We start from the raw sequence: 16,827 nt of genomic DNA, 5'->3' as shown, positions 1-16,827 counted from the left end.
TTAGTCTAGATGAGATAGTAGTATGCAATGCAGCTAGCTGCCGTTTTCCGAAGGGGGTTCGGAGTCGCTCCGACTTGATGGACGAGAAATATCCTCGAGCTCTTGCTGCTCGTGCAGCTCGTTGAGCTCGTTCAGCTCATTCAGCTCCTCCGGGGTGAGCACGCGTCCACCCAGTTGCACGTCGTTTACATGGACATTGTATTCGAGTGCGCGCTGTCCCTCCCTAATCAATTCCTCGGTCCATCCCAGACACCGCTTGAGGCTCTGGTTCAGCCGCTGGCTGTCGGCAAGAAGCTCCTGATGCTTCGCCAGGTCGATGAGGAACCGTTTCTCGTCCCGCGCACGATGCTGGGAGTCCTGATCTGCCTGCGAGTCCGGGCTCAGCACCCCGTCTTCCAAGGAGTCTTCGTCGCTAAAGTCCGAGAGTTCTTCTGGCGACCGCACCGATGAGTGCTCGCTTGCTTCCTCAACTTCAGGAGGAATCGAGAGAGCGCCGGACACAGACCGGCTGGACGTCGCCATGGATAGACGCCCTGAGCGACTGAGGCGTCGGTATCTTCGCAGCTCTGCGTTCTGCTTCCGCATCTCCCGTTCTAGTGTGCGGTTGATGGCGAGAAGCGATGAGTTGCTAATTTCAAGATCCATGATCTTCCGCTCCGTACGCGCATTGAGGGCGCCGTTGGCCTGTCCGCTTTCTGACTTGGACGGGCTCTGCATCCCCGAGTTATGCGTATCCACTGAAGCGATGGACCCATTGCTGAACACTCGCGGCCGGAGACCTGGCAGCGGTTCGGATGCAATCGTGCTAGCATCGATCTTTGGTTCTGATGGCGATATGATAAGCGGGCTGGGCCGCAGACCTTCCTTGTGAGGAGGCGAGAGTCCACTGTGGCCAGAGTCGAGACTCGACGATTTAACGTGTCGCACGGCTGGAATCGGTCGCGCTGATACGCTGCTCATAGGTGGACTATGAGCCTGTGACCCTGCTTCAAACGAGTCATCCTGCGACCCGACTACAGACGGCCCATCAGACAGCCGCGGATTCGAGTCCACCCGGGCTGGTCGCAGCCGTGGCGAGGCAGACGGTTTCGCGGACACCACCGATCGCGTCAAGCCAATCGACCGGCGTTTATACGTACCCCCCACCTCACTTACCGGGGACTGCCTCTCTTGCGCCCCGTTCGCGTAGATAAAAGTGGTACCGGATGTTTTTGTCTGCAGCTTCGGGCGGGGCTCCTGCTCGGAAATGGTCGACCGTGCATCGGAGGCGTGAAAAAACATGGGGGCCCCGGCTGAATTATCCGACGCAGAATTAGGCCGGGAAAGATGGTTGGACTCCATCGTCACGGTCCTGGCCCGGGTTGTCCGCGATGGTTCCAGCATTGTCCCCCGAACGGGACTCCGCTCCGTCCGGAGTCGCCCCGTATTTGACAGCTGGCCCACATGCGGTTGTGTCCAGGTAACCTGGGGCGACTGTTGCCCGTTGGTCGGGGTGTTGTTGTTGTTGGGGGAGGAAACAGCTCCATCGCGTCTGCTGTTGCGGGAGCCGGATCGAGGGGTAACGTTGGCACTGAGCAGGGATGATGATGATGGCTCGGGATCCCGCTTGGAGGGGGCGGACGAGGGATGTTCGGAGGCGGCCAGTCGCTTGGGAGTTCGATAACCCCCGGGAGTAGCGAGTCGAGGAGTCAGAGGGGATTTCTGAGAGCGATGAAAGGCGGCGCTGAGGGCGGGGGTGAGTGGTTTGGCGAGATGGCCATTGTTTTGTTTATCGGCGGCGTTCATAGTTGCGGGAGTCGAGGGGCGGAAAGGAGAGCGGCTCATGGCATTGCGACAGTGCTCGAGAATCTGCAAGCATGATGATGGCACCAGCCAGTCGACAGCGGGTTCTTGACCGTCCAGATGAGGAGAGGAAACGGCCGAGGCTGGAAGGGAGGAAAAAAATGAGGCGAGAAGAAAACCGGGTGGGATGACGATACGGTGCGTTGAATTTGTTGTCAACAACACCTGAGAAGAAAGAAGGATAATTAATGTTTGGGTGCAAAACATCCCCCCGCCTAATCCGGCTAGTCTCCAGTGGCCCCTTTCACCGCAACTCACTTGATCCCTTGATGGGTTTCGATCCCAATAACTATTTCCTATCCTCGGTCTATACACGTTCTCACTTCCATCTTCTAATTATCAACACTTGAAACCATTCATATCTTCAAAAATAGTAGTAATAGTAACTACAAACTGCACCCACCCTTGCGCATTGCAGTCCCCTTCACATGGGCTGATGCATCCCCCCGACCATGGGTGAAGTCGGAGCTGCGGCTCCCTCCGGAGGAGTAACCGGACAACCACCACGCCGATCACCCCATCGCTTCCCTTTTCCCCCTACACTACACTACACTACACTATTGTAATCCACGGAACCGGAGTATATTTTTCTGATCATCTGCCCTCTCCCACATGACAGATGTGATTTGATTGATTCATTCCCTGCAAGCCTTATCGGTTCAGATCTCGTCGATCAAAACATTCGTCTCCATGGGGAGCTGCTGTTGACCACGTGATGCGTGACAAACAACTATTCGGGGATGCAAGGGGCCGTCTGCCACGTTGATCTTGAATAAGAGGAGAGGGAGGGGGCTAGATCCACATTCCTGGTTGTCAATGCGGGTTTGTGATATGTGGTGAAGTTTATCGGGGGTGATGGTATTTCTATCGGGAGTGCTGTTGCTTGGTGGTTTGAGTTTGACGAAAGATACTTGGTGAACACTAGATGCGAGGTTGTGCTTTCCAATGTATGATCCCTTTCGTAGTATTATTTGTTGAGTAGCTAAGTATAGAATCGTCAACGAGTGTTGTGGATGGGTCCTCGTTTAACGTAGATACATCGTCAGTACTTAACTAACCCTTAATTAACCTATTAATAGAACCGTCTGGCTGGGTGCCAGCCAACAATTAATCGATGCAGCATAAACAACAACCCCTTCATGCATGCAATACTGCCTTACAGCGATATTATTGGCAATGATATATTTCTTCATCAACGCCAGGTACCCGATGGTTGATCTGTCATTTAGTAGATAGCAGTGATGATAAGGTTCTATCGTTCTCTCCGATATACAAGCCTGCGATGGTAAAGCTATCGTGAATTCCAACATTATAAACAAGCTGCACATAGTGAATTTTATAACCGAGAAGCTCCTTATGAAGGAGGTCGCGAAAACGGGTAGGTATTGACCGTTGGGAATGGATGGTTGTTTCTCGTGATCAGATCATGTAGATCTGATTGATCACTTCTTTCCCGAAAGACTGGAAGCGTCTGTCATGTCGGTGTCAGACGCAATGCCACCGTGGCCGGCATCGAGTGCGGGATGTGAGTTGCAGAGCGGCTGCCATGCCGTTAATCGCTCTGAGAATATTCGAAGTAGACTGACGGTACCTACTCCTGCAAGTTGACCTGGGCTGCAAGACGAGCCCGGCTCTGCGGGAACTAGTATACTGTGGACTATAGAGAAGTCATCACGAAAAGAACAACCGTTTCTGTCGCGGATCCGGTGATTCCGTCGCTCTTCGCTTACGTGTCTTCGATGCAGCCAGAGGCTCAGGCGGAGCATCACTCGAGGCACCTTGGACAGCCTCCTTGATCGTCTGCCTTGATAGGCAGTAGTCCACATGGTCATTGAATGCACGATCTTCCGCCACCTGAGGTCGAGAACAAATCGGGCAATCCCAATATACAGGCTGTGATGCATCCACTCCTTCCTCATCCTGCTTCGATTCTGTGGCCTCGGATACCTCCTGGCTCAGCTTCTCCAAATCATCGAGCTCCTCTTGTAGTTCCTCCCGTGCCGCTTTCTCAAAGGCCTCCTCTGTCTCGATCTCCTGTTCAACCGGAGGATCGGTCGACATGTCTGAAGCAGGCTTCGGCCGCGAAGTGAAGCCGAAGAGCTCGATCCCAACTTTCTTCGTGCTCACGAGGTTGGTGCACCGGAGACCAAGGAGGCGCATTTTCAGATCAGGCATTTCCTTTTCAAGCTTCTCCAGCATCGGAAGTGAGAACGCATACAGATCTTTGGCAGTCGAGACCGCCCGTGGAGGCTGGCATTGTCGTGACAACACCTCAAATGTAGCGAGCTTAACTTTGAGAACCAGTGTACGCCCCTTGAACTCAGTTCGCGCCAGATCTTTCTCAAGCTCCTCGGCTATCGACCACAGCTTGGCTCTGAACTCCTCTTTATTCCCGATCTCGTGGAACGTCCTCTCAGTTCCCACACTCTTGCGCTCATAGTTCTCCACCGGCTGTATTTTCGTTCTACCTAAGCCAAGGTAGCATTGCACCAAGAAATGAAACGCTTTTTCTCCGAATAACCTGGTCAAAATGGCACGCTGCGGATAAATGTCGCCGCATGTTTTAATACCGATCGCATCAAGTTCACGTTCGAAGACACGACCAACACCGTTCACCTTGCGGACGGGTAGCTCCTCCATGAACTTCATGATCGCTTCTCTCTCGTTAGGTACGCAAAATTGGCCGTTCGGCTTATTCTTGTTGGATGCGATCTTGGCTATTTTTGCATTTGCCGCAATGCCAGCAGAGACCGAAATCTTGGTCTTTTCCAAGACCTCTGCCCGCATGCGCTGGACCGCCTCCTCGGGATCAAGCTCATTTTCGGTACAATATGCAGTCAGATTGAGATAAGCCTCGTCAATACTAGCGCTCTCGAATGTAGGATCATATTGTGCGAAGATGGCGCGGATCTCCTTTGCCTTTGCAGTATACTTTTCGTAGTTCTGAGGCAAACAGATCAGCTGAGGACACAGCTTCTTCGCCACGAACGATGCCATGCCGCTCCGACAGCCGAACTTCCGCGCCTCATAGTTGCAGGTCGTCAGCACGCCCTTGCCGACCGCCATAGGGACAGTCTTCAATTCTGGACGGTCGAGCTCTTCCACTGCAGCAAAGAAAGCATCACAGTCGACGTGAACAACATGCTGCGACAGATCTCGCGTCAGTTCTAGCTCAGCAAGAAGCTGGTCGGCGCGTCGCAGATCAGCCGACAGATCTAGTTTCTCGAGACGGGCTTTCTCTTTCAGAATGCGTTCAATCTTGACTGTCAAGACCTTGTCTCGGTTTTGCTCATGATTGAAGAATTTGGATCCTTTGGAGGCATTATAAATGATCTCCGAGACCTGCTAACCTTAGCTATCATCCTAGAACATTGTGGCATACTGCTCACCTTTCGCTGGTCCACGGCATCCTGACCCGCTTTGGTCAAAGACGGTCCCAGCAGTTGATATTTCAAGGTTTCATAGTCCTCAACAGACTCCGCATTGCTGGACGCCTTTGCATCATCATTCGGCTCCTCGCCCGAAGGCTCCATCTTTTTAGGGATGAAGCGAGGTTCTGATGGACCATCAGATTACCCAAGCAGGCAGCTATTGCGACGCCTGATCACGTGAACACGCGTGACGGGCCGTGTTTCACGTGCCGCTGATGTCAACTCGATCCGAGCAGCTGCATCTCGCTGCCAGGCACACAACCGCTCCCATGTGGATTCTAGACTCGGAGGGTGATTTTCTGGGAGGTAATACATCTTCACTCTACCACCTTAGTGGACTTGGCTGATTGTGAAAGGCAAGCGCGTGTGGCTGCGACCGGGGAAGAAGTATCTCTTCGGTCGGATCAAGCAAGATGGAGGTAAGGTGCTGTGATAACGGCCAAAGTCCACCATACTGACCTTTAGTCTTAATGCAGTCCGACACGCCATTGATAACAAGTCGATATCCCGAAAGCATATGATGATCGAAGTTTCACCTGTCAAATCGGGAGATGGAGTACGATAATCCAATTCCTCTGCTTTCCCTGCTAACCGTTCAGTCGCATATTTACACCAGATCGAAAATTGCCGTTCGCGACTTGGGATCGAAATATGGCACCAGGGTGGATGGTAATACTGTTAAGGATGAAAGTAAAGATCTGACTGGTGAGGAGCATGAAATCAAGTTGGGGAGATATGAACATGCGCTGCGGTAATTGCCATCGCAAGGAACAATGTCAGCAGTGACTAACCGTGGTGGTTACTAGGATCAAGTGGCAACCAGTCGTCCTTACGTTCTCCTTTTCCTCGAAAGAACTTAAGGCGAAAGATCCCCTGGCACAAGTGCGCTCTCGTGTCGAGGATCTGGATATCAAAACGATTATTCCCTATGTTGTCGACCACACCACGCACGTTGTACAAAAGAAACGGAATACGGCCAAAGGTCTTCAAGCATTGGTGAACGGAAAGTACATTGTGCAGGAATCATATCTTGACGCCTTGGTTTACGCGGCTACCCCGAGCGATCTAGAGAACCTTGAGTCGCTGTCCCCGCTGGAGGCCGATTTCGACACTGCATGGCCGGATGCAATGGCACATCTTCCCCCACCTGGCAAGGAAACCGTACAGAGACCAAAGGAAGCGTTTGCTCCGAGGCTCGATCGAATCAATGTCTTTGAGGACTACACATTCGTATTCATGGAACCTGCGCAGTTTGGAAACTTGCAGGATGTCATTACAAACGGCCACGGGAAGGCTCTGCTTTACCAAGTGGAAGAAGGTGTCACAACGGCGGCAGAGATCGTACAATATATGAGAAATGCGGCTGGCGACAAAGGTCTGGGGAGCCAACGGGATGGCCCTGGCGGCGTGGTTCTTGTTCGATACGTTGCGAGTGGACGTCATGAGAACTGGTGGGCCGAGCTGGGTAACGAGGTTGCTTTGACGACCGACCAACGAGTGATTCAACAGAGCGAATTCCTGGACGCCATTCTGGGAAATGACGCTTCTGGCCTGTGCCGATCCTTGCCTGAGGCCCAGGACATGGATACAGAACCCACACCAGCACCAGCTGCTACCCCTGATGTTCAAGAAGTCCAAGACTCACAGCCTCCGACGGAAAGCCAGCTGTCAACGAAGAGGAAACCACGAGTTCGAGGATTTGTGAGTAAAATGAAAACGTTCGATGATGGCTTCGATATCAACTCTATTCCTGTTCATGCGCCGGAGAGCGTTGATGACTCGCCGCCATTGATGGATATCGAGCCATCGCCGGCACAACCATCGCAACCACAAAGCAGCCTGCAAGAGGAGGAGGAAGAAGAATATATGGTCTCAAGCTTACTGCCTGGTGCCCAAGCGATGAAACGTCGCCGTGCTCAGACGACGCAGAGGGCTAAAGAAGAGCCCAGTTCTGAGACGAAAGATGAGGCCATGCCGCGGGTTAAACGCCAGAAACTGGACGTACTGGAGGCTGCGCGACAGCATCGGGAGGCCGAAGATGCGCAACGCCAGCGTCGGGCGGAAGAAGCGTCGCTGCAAGGTTCTCTCGAGGACGTCAATGTGGAGCAGCTCAAAGGGCTTGCGATCGTAGAGGAGATGGAAGTGAAACCGAGGAATGGGGGCGAAGAGGATCGTCGGTGGGACGATCGGTGGAATGGACGCAAGAACTTCAAGAAGTTCCGCCGAAAGGGCGAACCTGGGCAGCCTCGCTACCGCATCCAGACGGTGATAGTGCCACTAGAGGAGGTGACGCGAAAGGACTTTGGGATTGGGGACCATTACTGGGTCAGTAATCGCACGGAGCAGAGTCCAGCAGACCGTCCAGCCGAACGAGCAGTCAGCCAGGACGCAGCGGCATCCCGTTCGCAGTCCTCGGGCCGGGTTGAGTCGGAGACGCCAGCGCCCAGGGAGACCCGAAGTCAGCCCCGGGTGCAGAAACGGATGCGAGAAGAGCAAGATTCGGATAGTGATGATGGGCTTCGGTTCCGATTCCGTCGCAGGCGATGACTGATGCTCAATATTTGTATGTTAGATACCTTCAATCATGACCAGTTCGCTTCTCTCAGCATTCGATACATGGGAGATTGGCTGTAGTTGAACGAAGAGTGGCCCACCATCGCATGGCAGGCCATGGGAGTGAATGCGATGGATGTGTTGCCATACTGTGGAGAACGAGATGCGGGGGAGCCAAGTTAGTATTCAGGGAAGTGGGTATGCTGGGTAGGCAGACCGTCCTTATGACGCTGTTGGGCATTCAAGCGGACCACCTCATAGGTGGAGACTGTGAAGTGTTATTCTGATGATATGCGGTCAGCCGTGCATGATGCGAACCAACTTCTACAGTGCAATGAACTCTGGAGTATTGATCGAATCTCGAATGGTATTCGAGGTAATTACATCATGAGAGTACTTTGGTAAGGGGAGAGAAGAGTGAATGTGGACACTCCCATGTGGTCTGTGCCGTGGCTCATCCAAAGTGGCCGGGAATGGAGCCCCCGACCCGCCGGGCTGTCCCCGTTTGAGGTGTGTTTCAACGGGCCCACGGGAACCAAACACTGATTTATGTGAAACAAACATGTATCTTCCTTGATAGATAGATAGTAGTAGATAGATACTCGGTTATCTTGGGGTTACAGGTGAGATGGCGGTCTGGGAATAACAGACCAGACCCATGTACATCATTAAGTAACCGTATGCTATCAGTAGAGAGAAAGGGGGTAGATGCTGCTGCTGCTGTATGCTGGCCGTGGACTATACTGGAAGTAGCATTGAGGTGGTGTGATGAGTCCAGCTGAGGAGAGCGTGACCAGAACAAACCTGGTTTGGGGGACCCAACAAGGCTGTGTGTGTGTTTTGTGTTTTGGCTTGTCCCGTCCTGCCGTAAGAATGACCGGCAACTGTGAATGTGTGCCTGAGGAGCGCCTGGAAGATTCCCTCTCTCTCTCTGCGTGTGTGTCTCTCTCTTCCTCCCCCCCTCAAAAGTCAGTCCGTCATCCTCGTCATCCCATCCCATCTTGTTTTGTCTCATCTCATCCATCCATCCTCTTCCTATTCTTTCGCTTTCCCACTACTCTATTTCCCCCATCATTCCCCATCTCGCCTGGCTGCGATTGCTTTCGTTTCCTCTGCCCCTCTGCCTTCCGATCTACATACTCCGTACAGCCTCCTCATCTACTCGTCGCTACAATCCCACCCTCCAGCTGCCTGACTGCCTAACCGCCGATTAGCATCTCGCCCGCTCGTTCGACTGGCGACAATCTGCCTCCAACGCATCAACATTGGCACCGCCATGGACCACGTCGGCTAGCCCTGGCTGCAATTCATATCATCGCTCGTTACCTCATCCATCCAACGTCCTGCCTATTTTTACTTCTCCTTATCACGGACCACAGAACGCTCACAACTCCTCCCCCCGTCGCCCGCTTCTTTTAGCCTCCCGTCAATAGTATGTCTCGCAGCGCGCAGTCCCCTCCCCCAAAATTTGATCCAGTGCCTCGTTTTTAGACTTTGCTTTGCTTTTTCCTGCCTTGGGTCACAGGTAATTGAAATACTAACTTCCGACCCACCCGCAGCTCCTTGCTCTAACTAACGATTTACGAACTTTCCGACTCTTTCTTCCTGTTTGGCGCTTCCCGGTTCCGTGCTTGCGACCTCGCTTTGACTGCCGTCTGAATTGATATTCTCCCCCTCATCGCCCCCCATGATTTCCACCATCCCCCCTCCCCGTCCGGTGTCGGTCAATTCACTGGCCAGAGCGTCGGCTTCCACTACCATTCCTTACGCCAAAGCGAGTCGCTGCACCAGTGCCGAAATTCAGATTCTCGATGGTCCCATTAATCCCCCGGCGGTGGGGCCTTGTCAGCTGGTCTGCCAGTCCCCGGTGGATACCGAAATGGAGGATGTGCGGATAAGCGTGGAGACGCCTCAGGCCTGCCGATCCGAAGTGTGCTTCGAAGACCTTCCCATCGAGATCCACGAGGCCATTCTAGATCATCTGTTTGGCGAGCGGGCATCGGCATTCACCTCGTGCGCGCCCGGCAAGTCTGCGCGCAGCTGGAATAAGTCATTGCGTCATCCCCGTCGAAAAACCCTCTCCAATTTGGCATTGATCACCCCTGTCTGGCGAGCACTGGTGCAAGACCGGATTTACAGGCACAGTGAGTGTTCTTCCCCACTTTACTAGTTTTGGTCCCCCTCAACGCCGCCATTTGTGTAAACTGGTCTAATTCACTGCTTAGTCAAAATCAAAGGGACCACAGAAGAACTGGCAGAAAGTGCTCGTTGGTTCCGTGCGCATCCCCATCTGGCCCCGTACGTCCGTCATGTCGAGATCTGGATCCCGGTATGGGGAAAACGAGCCGTCAAGAACACATCGCATCATTTCCCTGCCCGGCGGTTGCATGACGAGGATGCCGGCTTGGTCGAGCATGGTGCGCCCCAAGCCATCGCGTGGGACGACTCCGACACCAACCATAGCACCGACTATCGGTACCACTATGCCAGCCACAATGCGACACTAGAGGAGATGTTCTCGCACGTAAAATCTGAATTTCCGGAAGCACGCATCCTTACCCTGGAGGGAGGTCACTGTAAGCGACCGCCAATGGTACGCCAATTTCGCGATGACCCGTGCGGCCACTCCGGACGGCGACGTCTGCCTACGCTGCCAGATGTCCAAACGTTTGTCATGCGTGGAGCTTGGAATATCATGCGCGACTATCAACATTGGTTGAACATGTCACAAGCCTTACCAGGGGTGCGCGAGTGGCACTGCGCCTACGCCAAGCCCAAATTCGAGGCCTACGAGACTGTCGCGGAGATTCTGTCCCGGCTATCCCCAACTCTGGTCCATGTTAATATCAGCCTGGAGGGCTTCTACAACAAGGACAATACACAATCTGGCTGGATTCACGATGGAATCAGCCCACCACATCTCTGCCGCCTGCTTGGCGAGGCAGCCCCACGTCTGGAGTCCCTTGCATTTACCGGGAAGGTCTGCGCCTGTCTCTTCAATGCAACCCGAAGTTTCATGTCCACCTGGCCAGCCAAGTCCAAACTCAAGTCCTTAGATTTGGTGGTCAAGACATGCTGTCGCGAAAAGCGAACGAATCCGGGACTCGGATTTCTTGACGACTTCTCCGGCATCACCAATCTGAATTTTATCCGCTCCTTTGAGAAACTTGTCCTCGGCGCCGTCCACAGCCTGCAGCTGCACACTGCCCTGACCTACATGCGCATTCGCTTCATCGACCTGGACTCCGCCTGTCCGCCACTGAATCCCTACTTCCAGCTGTCCGACAACGAGTGCACCGGTCTATGGAATGAGCGGATTCTTGAGACCTTGCACGAAGCCCGTCCCCAGGCACACTATGCAGAGCTTTCTGATGGCATCTACCCCCAGTATGGACACAACCGGCAGATCGTAGGGGCCGTGTACCCGCGAACTCGACCCTTAAGTATCCATGCATCGACATACAAAGTCATCGCCGATGTATCCAAGCCATAACACGCTGATTGCCATTTGCTTGTAGTTTATGATGGGCGGGATGAGCAGCAGCAAAAGTCTTACTATGTAGCCCATTTACTTATCTATGATACCTAGTCTTTCGAGCCGAGCAAATAATGCAATATTATATTCTTCTCTGACTGATACAGGTACTGCAGTGATGATAACTGCTTAGATAATAGCAGGTGGAGCAGTATTGACTCCGCAAGCTCCATATTCGGGAACTAGTATCTTTCCGCACATACTGCCATAAGCAGCTTATAGTTTGTTACTTCATCCAAAACATCAAGTAGATGCACATTCAAAGAGCCCTTCTTAAAATATACCCGTATATACAACAGACACCAACATCCCAAATCCTACCCCCAACCCACCCAACCAACCCATCAATAAACATACCTAAACCTTGGATTCTGCACCCAATCAGCATACACCCAAACCAACACACACAAAAGCTGAAAGAAAACATACCTCAAAATCCGTCAAATCCTCCATCACCCCCTCCCCCTCCCCTTCCTCGCCACCAACCCCCGTCATAGCATCATCCCTCCTCTTATTCCTCCTAACAAGTACCACCCTCAACACCCCCGCACAAACCATCTGACACAACGCACACCCCAGAATCAACTTACACCCGGTCTGATACACCGGCGCCTCACTGGCCAGAAAGGCATGCGGACCGATGATATTCCCGATGCAGTACGCCAGGAACACGAATGCCGTGGCGGTTACTCGCTTCGTGTATCCGCCCATGTTGCTAGAGGGGAGTTGCAGCGCGAGAACGAGGGAGGTTACGAAGGAGCCGATCTATCATATTCATCATTTCAGCATTAGCATCAATACTCCTTTCATCAGAGATGAGAGGGGAAATAAAAGAGAAAGAAGATGGAGCATACGATATAATACCCAAACAACACCCCGTATTCCCTCTCGCGAGGCAACTTCCATAATAGACAGACTCCGATCACAGTGGGGATGAGGTAAGCTATCATGATGATTGTCCTGATATTTGTGAAGCGAGTAGAGAGGTATGTTCCGGACAGGATGAAAAGGACTTGGAATGCGCCTTGCGGGATACCCAGGACAGTGGTGAGGAGGGAGCTGCTGACTAGGCCTTTGATTATGAGTTTGCCGAACTGGTATTATTCTCAGTGTTAGTAACAGCTTTCAATAGGGAGGACATGGGTTTAAAGAAAGGTGGGATGTACATTAGCTACTCCCCCATTCACCGTCTCGTTCAACAATGTGAAGAGGAATAATAGCCACACTTGGGGGTCGACGAAGGCTTCTCGGATTTGGTACCATTTTATGGATCTATTCAGGATACCCTATTCATTTGTATCTCTCTTGTTAGAAAGAACCATAATAATCGGAGTTATGAGAAGGGTAAGAGTGGGTAAACGAACAGTCTGATTCTTTCGCCCCCTCCCGATGAGCAACACCTTCTCCTCAACACTGAACCGCTTACTGGTGAGGATGCTATTCGGGAGGAATATCATCATCACTACTCCCCAGATGATGGTTGCCCCGCCGCAGATGAGGAAGACGGCGCGCCATACGGGAAAGGTGTTTAGTTGGCCGATGGCGTAGGTGAGGAGACCGCCGACCTGATCCGATTTATTAGTTTGGTTTGTTAAAGGGGGAGTGGTGATGGTTAGCTCACCATCGATCCAACACCATTGCAGCAGTAGAATATCCCCGCGCGGAAAGGCTGCTCTTGTCGGAGGTACCACATTCCGACTATCATCATGAAGCAGGGAGTTATTGGGGCTGAATTAGGCATTAGAGATTGTCAAATATTATGGGGAGTGGGGGAGGGGAGAAGGGAGGGTTGGTACATTCGAAACATCCGAGCAGGAAACGACAGATAGCCAGGCCAGTGAAGTTGTTGCAGCTGGCTGTTATCATGAGGATGGCGCCCCAGGCAATTCTGCTTCCTTAGTGGTGAGCTGTGACGGTAGTTGGGAGCGACTCACACGAAAGACGAGACGACTGTCCCGATGGGTAGGCGCTGGGCGATGTAGCTGGCGGGGTATTCCCAGAAGAGGTAGCCTATAATTGATACTATTAGCTGCGCTGTGTTGTATTCTTCCATGAATATATCAAAACATACCAAAGTAGAATATGCTCGCTAGCCAACTGTACTCGTTACTGTTGATATGAGCATTGGTGAATAGGTCGAAGACGGCGCTGTATGAGAGGGCCTGTTTGTCAATATACTGCAGACAATACGTCCCGCACATCAACGGCAGTAGAATCATATCGATCCGTCTCCGCAGTTTCTTCATCCGAACTGGATCGTCGAGCATCTCTTGCAGCTGATCGTGAGATATGCCATGTTCGTGGAGAAAAATTTCTGCTTCGTCTAGGTGGGTGATTTGGCCGATGTCGACGTCGTCTACTTTGGTAGTGACCGGGATGGTCTTTTCTGGATCTTGGGGCTTCGTGTCTGATATGGTTCCTGTCATTTTCGAGGTTGAAGGTCTGTGTACCTCTTGCAGGATTATGCAGATGGGTCGATGGAGAAATATAAGGCGTGTTTATGGTCCTGGGGTATAGTGTCGCCCCTCTGATAAGCCACATGATGGCAGGCTGTCGATAACATGGCTTGGATTTCTTGGTCTGAGCGATAAGATCAATGCGTCTGGGTTGCTTTGCCATATACAGCAAGATGCACGACAATCTAGGTGGATTCCAGCGTAAGTTGATAATAAGCTATCTCGGAGGGTGTCCGAGATAAGACCAGGTGATAAGATGAAATGCGGGGTGCACGATCGGCATCAGAAGTAGTGCCGAATGAGTAGCTGAATCCAATGTGTGTTTAAAGCGTTGTTTTTGTGGCCCAAAAAAGATGTTGATTGCTTTGGATAAGTGTTGCAGCTTGTGCTGATTTATTGTATAGGCACTAGATAGACTATCTGATAAGCTTGCGGGTGAGGTTGTGCCTATGGTCGTTGGTAGGAAACCCATGTTAGACAGTCGGTTCTAGCAATGATGGAAAACTATTGTGATAGAATGATTACCGAACGTCTGTAGGTTAAATAGGCACACTGCCTAGAATTGTTCCATGATCCGCTGTTTGTATGGGAAGACTGAAGAAATGACACAGGTAGTTACCGCAGCTGTCCTAGTTATGTGGAAGTTACACAGTCTTTAACCTCCGATAGATGAAACTAGAAAGTCAGACGGAGCTTGGCGAACGCCTAGCTCTACCACCGAGCAATCATGACCAATCAATCTTTCATCGCCGTCTTCGAGCCAGTTGCTTGCATCGACCCGACGGACGGCCGCCGCAGTTAGCCCGCATCCCGGCGCATGAAGCAGCGACTACAACTCCAATCAGCTACGACTGAACTGTTGGATGGACATCCAAACACATGTAAATGATCCCAAATTCCATCCAGACACCAATAACATACAATCTATAACCTGAAACGACTTATGCACGTGAGATTATATTTATAAAATAATCTATGTTAATTAATAACCCTGCTTGCTCCAAACCAGCTGCAAACCTAACCTAGCGCTGCTGCACTGCATCTAGTTATAAATATATCCCCCTAATATTACTTAGTATAGTAATCCAACACGTTCTATCTCTGGAAACCGCACTATTCGGGCGATATTAATAGGGTCCAACCACTTTAGTGAACCACGCATGGCCAATCACACCCCCCGGAGATTTCCAACAGGTTGGAATGGATCGTCCGGGAATACGCTGGGATTGACAGCGGTTGCTGCCGCTGCCGCTATACCCATCTATTTCTGGGGTTATGGCAAACATCTATATTCAGCTGCTGCATGTATTCTCCGGAGTGTATGATGGCTTCAATATATAAGTAGTTATGGAAGTTCCCAAGAAGATAGTATTAATTGACAAGCACATACATATAAATTAAAGCATCATTCGGAAAACGACTCTTCGCAATGGCAGCCATCAAATATCCATCCACCCCGGCCTCGATCTCCCTCCGCCATCACCAGACAAACATGGAAGCATCTCGATCTGCTAATGCTGGGAGACGCCAGAGCGAAGAAACTCTGGCCGACGTCCAAGCCAGTCTCGAACGTATTGTCCGACTTTACAACTATGGGAAGCCACTATTCCCACGAAGACTCCTGAAAGACCTTCACGAGCAGATCAGTAAAGGATATGAAAGAGTCAGTATCCCAGACTGGGATGATCAACCACATACATATAGCCTGAAAGTCCCTGAAAATTGCACCAAAGAATCGTAAGTCTAAGCTTGCCGCCAATTGGACATCGTCTTTCTAACGCAAGGACACAGCGACACTTATGTTATCAACTACAGCAGCATCCAGCGCTTAACATATTTCAATCCACAGTTACCCAAACTGCTCTTAGAGCCCCCATGCCCGATTTCCATTGGTTACACACGCAGTCCAAGCCACCCTGGCATCACTCTCAAAGAGATTCATGATGCATTCAAACAGATCCGCCGGGGGTGGCAGGATAGCGAGACGTGTTCAAACCTAGAGGGCTCCTTTGTGCAACCAAGGTTCTGGTCTAGCACAATCACCAGAATCGTTGCATTTGGACTAGGGACCCTCGGTAAGGCGGAATTCGGGAACGTGTCGGTTCGTTCTTATGCACAGCACGCCGCTATGCTAACCATGGCGACTATTTTGAAGGAGAAGCGCATCAGTAAAGGACAGGATGTACAGTGTTTTGCCCAGGACCCGTGGTACGATGAGAAGGATGTTGATTTTCTGAGAGGTCTCGGTATCACGGTGGTGAATGACCCTGAGGGGTTTCTGATGATCGATGAACACACGCTGGTATTCTCTGTCTGTCCTAATATTCCGGTTAGGCAGATTGTGGCGGATGTGCAGTGGCCGGCGGCGATAGTTTGGAATAGTCCGCTTCCAGAGGGACAGATGAATGAGTGGAAGAGCAGGTTGGGAAATGGGGAGGTGTTTTGGACAGGGTGAGTCGTTCTTCTCTTTCGTTCCAACTCTTGGTTCTCTGCTAATATGTGGGCTATGTGCAGTCCGATGATGACGGATCCTGATTCGGAGAGGGTTTGTGAGATGCTTCGGGATTATGATGGTGCGCGACTGGTCGATCATGGTGATTATTTTGGCGATTTGACGGTTTATGCGAGAAGGGTGCGTTCTTAGTCTAGAAGTGAGAAAGATACATCCCGTTCCTCTTGAAGCATTTCAGCAATTAATGTCCACCCTATTGCCACAAACATTTCTATCCAATCAACCCAGCAATTCTTCCTCCCAAATCTTCTGCATCTCCTTCAAATGCCCCGGAATTGTTTACAGCTTCCTGAAAACCTCATTAAAATTATAACACTGCAGCATTTTCCAATGGCAGAGTGATTTGCTGTTGGCGTGAGTGGCACGTAACCGGCCATTTGAACGATCGACGAATGGTAGAGAGCGGGCTGTACAAGGGCCCCTGGCTACTGTATAGACCCCTGTCTATACACCTCCAGGTAATAATCTACTATGCTTGTGACTAGAGAGTTGTTGGAT

At 51.4% G+C, this 16,827-nt stretch overlaps 6 protein-coding genes across 6 annotated transcripts; 3 read left to right on the top strand and 3 right to left on the bottom strand.

Annotated features, from left to right (window-relative positions):
- Positions 1-33: 33 nt before the first annotated feature.
- On the bottom strand, positions 34-1,824 carry BDQ94DRAFT_168239 (uncharacterized protein; the record flags this gene model as incomplete). Its single annotated transcript, XM_026770999.1, has 1 exon — positions 34-1,824. One exon carries the CDS (start codon positions 1,822-1,824, stop codon positions 34-36), a length of 1,791 nt encoding a protein of 596 aa, XP_026628939.1.
- A 1,068-nt stretch (positions 1,825-2,892) lies between these two features.
- On the bottom strand, positions 2,893-5,420 carry BDQ94DRAFT_139408 (DNA/RNA polymerase). The gene is made up of 2 exons (XM_026765426.1): positions 5,232-5,420; positions 2,893-5,184 (listed from the first exon to the last, which is right to left on the bottom strand). The coding sequence occupies exons 1-2, from the start codon at positions 5,373-5,375 to the stop codon at positions 3,514-3,516; spliced, it is 1,815 nt and encodes a 604-aa protein (XP_026628938.1). The 5' UTR covers positions 5,376-5,420; the 3' UTR covers positions 2,893-3,513.
- Positions 5,421-5,541: 121 nt separating this feature from the next.
- On the top strand, positions 5,542-8,286 carry BDQ94DRAFT_139407 (DNA damage response protein RcaA; the record flags this gene model as incomplete). The annotated part of the gene is made up of 5 exons (XM_026765425.1): positions 5,542-5,579; positions 5,630-5,692; positions 5,750-5,829; positions 5,873-6,024; positions 6,080-8,286. Coding segments are annotated over 5 exons (2,074 nt in total), but the record flags the coding sequence as incomplete, so codon positions are not given.
- Positions 8,287-8,807: 521 nt separating this feature from the next.
- BDQ94DRAFT_139403 (uncharacterized protein) lies at positions 8,808-11,463 on the top strand. Its single transcript, XM_026765424.1, has 3 exons — positions 8,808-9,258; positions 9,386-9,970; positions 10,052-11,463. Exons 2-3 carry the CDS (start codon positions 9,514-9,516, stop codon positions 11,317-11,319), a joined length of 1,725 nt encoding a protein of 574 aa, XP_026628936.1. The 5' UTR covers positions 8,808-9,258; positions 9,386-9,513; the 3' UTR covers positions 11,320-11,463.
- Positions 11,464-11,705: 242 nt separating this feature from the next.
- Positions 11,706-13,978, bottom strand: BDQ94DRAFT_185929 (putative MFS transporter; the record flags this gene model as incomplete). The annotated part of the gene is made up of 9 exons (XM_026775011.1): positions 13,433-13,978; positions 13,296-13,371; positions 13,158-13,249; positions 12,983-13,089; positions 12,726-12,926; positions 12,528-12,647; positions 12,216-12,455; positions 11,791-12,126; positions 11,706-11,732 (listed from the first exon to the last, which is right to left on the bottom strand). Exons 1-9 carry the CDS (start codon positions 13,785-13,787, stop codon positions 11,706-11,708), a joined length of 1,554 nt encoding a protein of 517 aa, XP_026628935.1. The 5' UTR covers positions 13,788-13,978.
- Positions 13,979-15,246: 1,268 nt separating this feature from the next.
- Positions 15,247-16,461, top strand: BDQ94DRAFT_168234 (SRR1 family protein; the record flags this gene model as incomplete). Its single annotated transcript, XM_026770998.1, has 3 exons — positions 15,247-15,554; positions 15,609-16,268; positions 16,332-16,461. The coding sequence occupies 3 exons, from the start codon at positions 15,247-15,249 to the stop codon at positions 16,459-16,461; spliced, it is 1,098 nt and encodes a 365-aa protein (XP_026628934.1).
- Positions 16,462-16,827: the final 366 nt, after the last annotated feature.

Source organism: Aspergillus welwitschiae (assembly GCF_003344945.1).
Source record: "Aspergillus welwitschiae strain CBS 139.54b unplaced genomic scaffold BDQ94scaffold_8, whole genome shotgun sequence".
Taxonomy (NCBI): Eukaryota; Fungi; Ascomycota; class Eurotiomycetes; order Eurotiales; family Aspergillaceae; genus Aspergillus; species Aspergillus welwitschiae.
The sequence above is the reverse complement of the archived record's forward strand: the minus strand, read 5'-3'. Positions and strand labels throughout refer to the sequence as shown.

What these genes read in the sequence shown, in the direction of transcription:
- BDQ94DRAFT_139408 (XM_026765426.1), bottom strand. Translation starts at nt 5,375, where the DNA reads ATGGAGCCTTCGGGCGAGGAGCCGAATGATGATGCAAAGGCGTCCAGC. An exon ending in ATGCCGTGGACCAGCGAAAG is followed by an intron (nt 5,185 to 5,231) that starts GTGAGCAGTATG and finishes TAAGGTTAGCAG; the next exon opens with GTCTCGGAGATCATTTATAA.
- BDQ94DRAFT_139403 (XM_026765424.1), top strand. Translation starts at nt 9,514, where the DNA reads ATGATTTCCACCATCCCCCCTCCCCGTCCGGTGTCGGTCAATTCACTG. An exon ending in AGACCGGATTTACAGGCACA is followed by an intron (nt 9,971 to 10,051) that starts GTGAGTGTTCTT and finishes TTCACTGCTTAG; the next exon opens with TCAAAATCAAAGGGACCACA.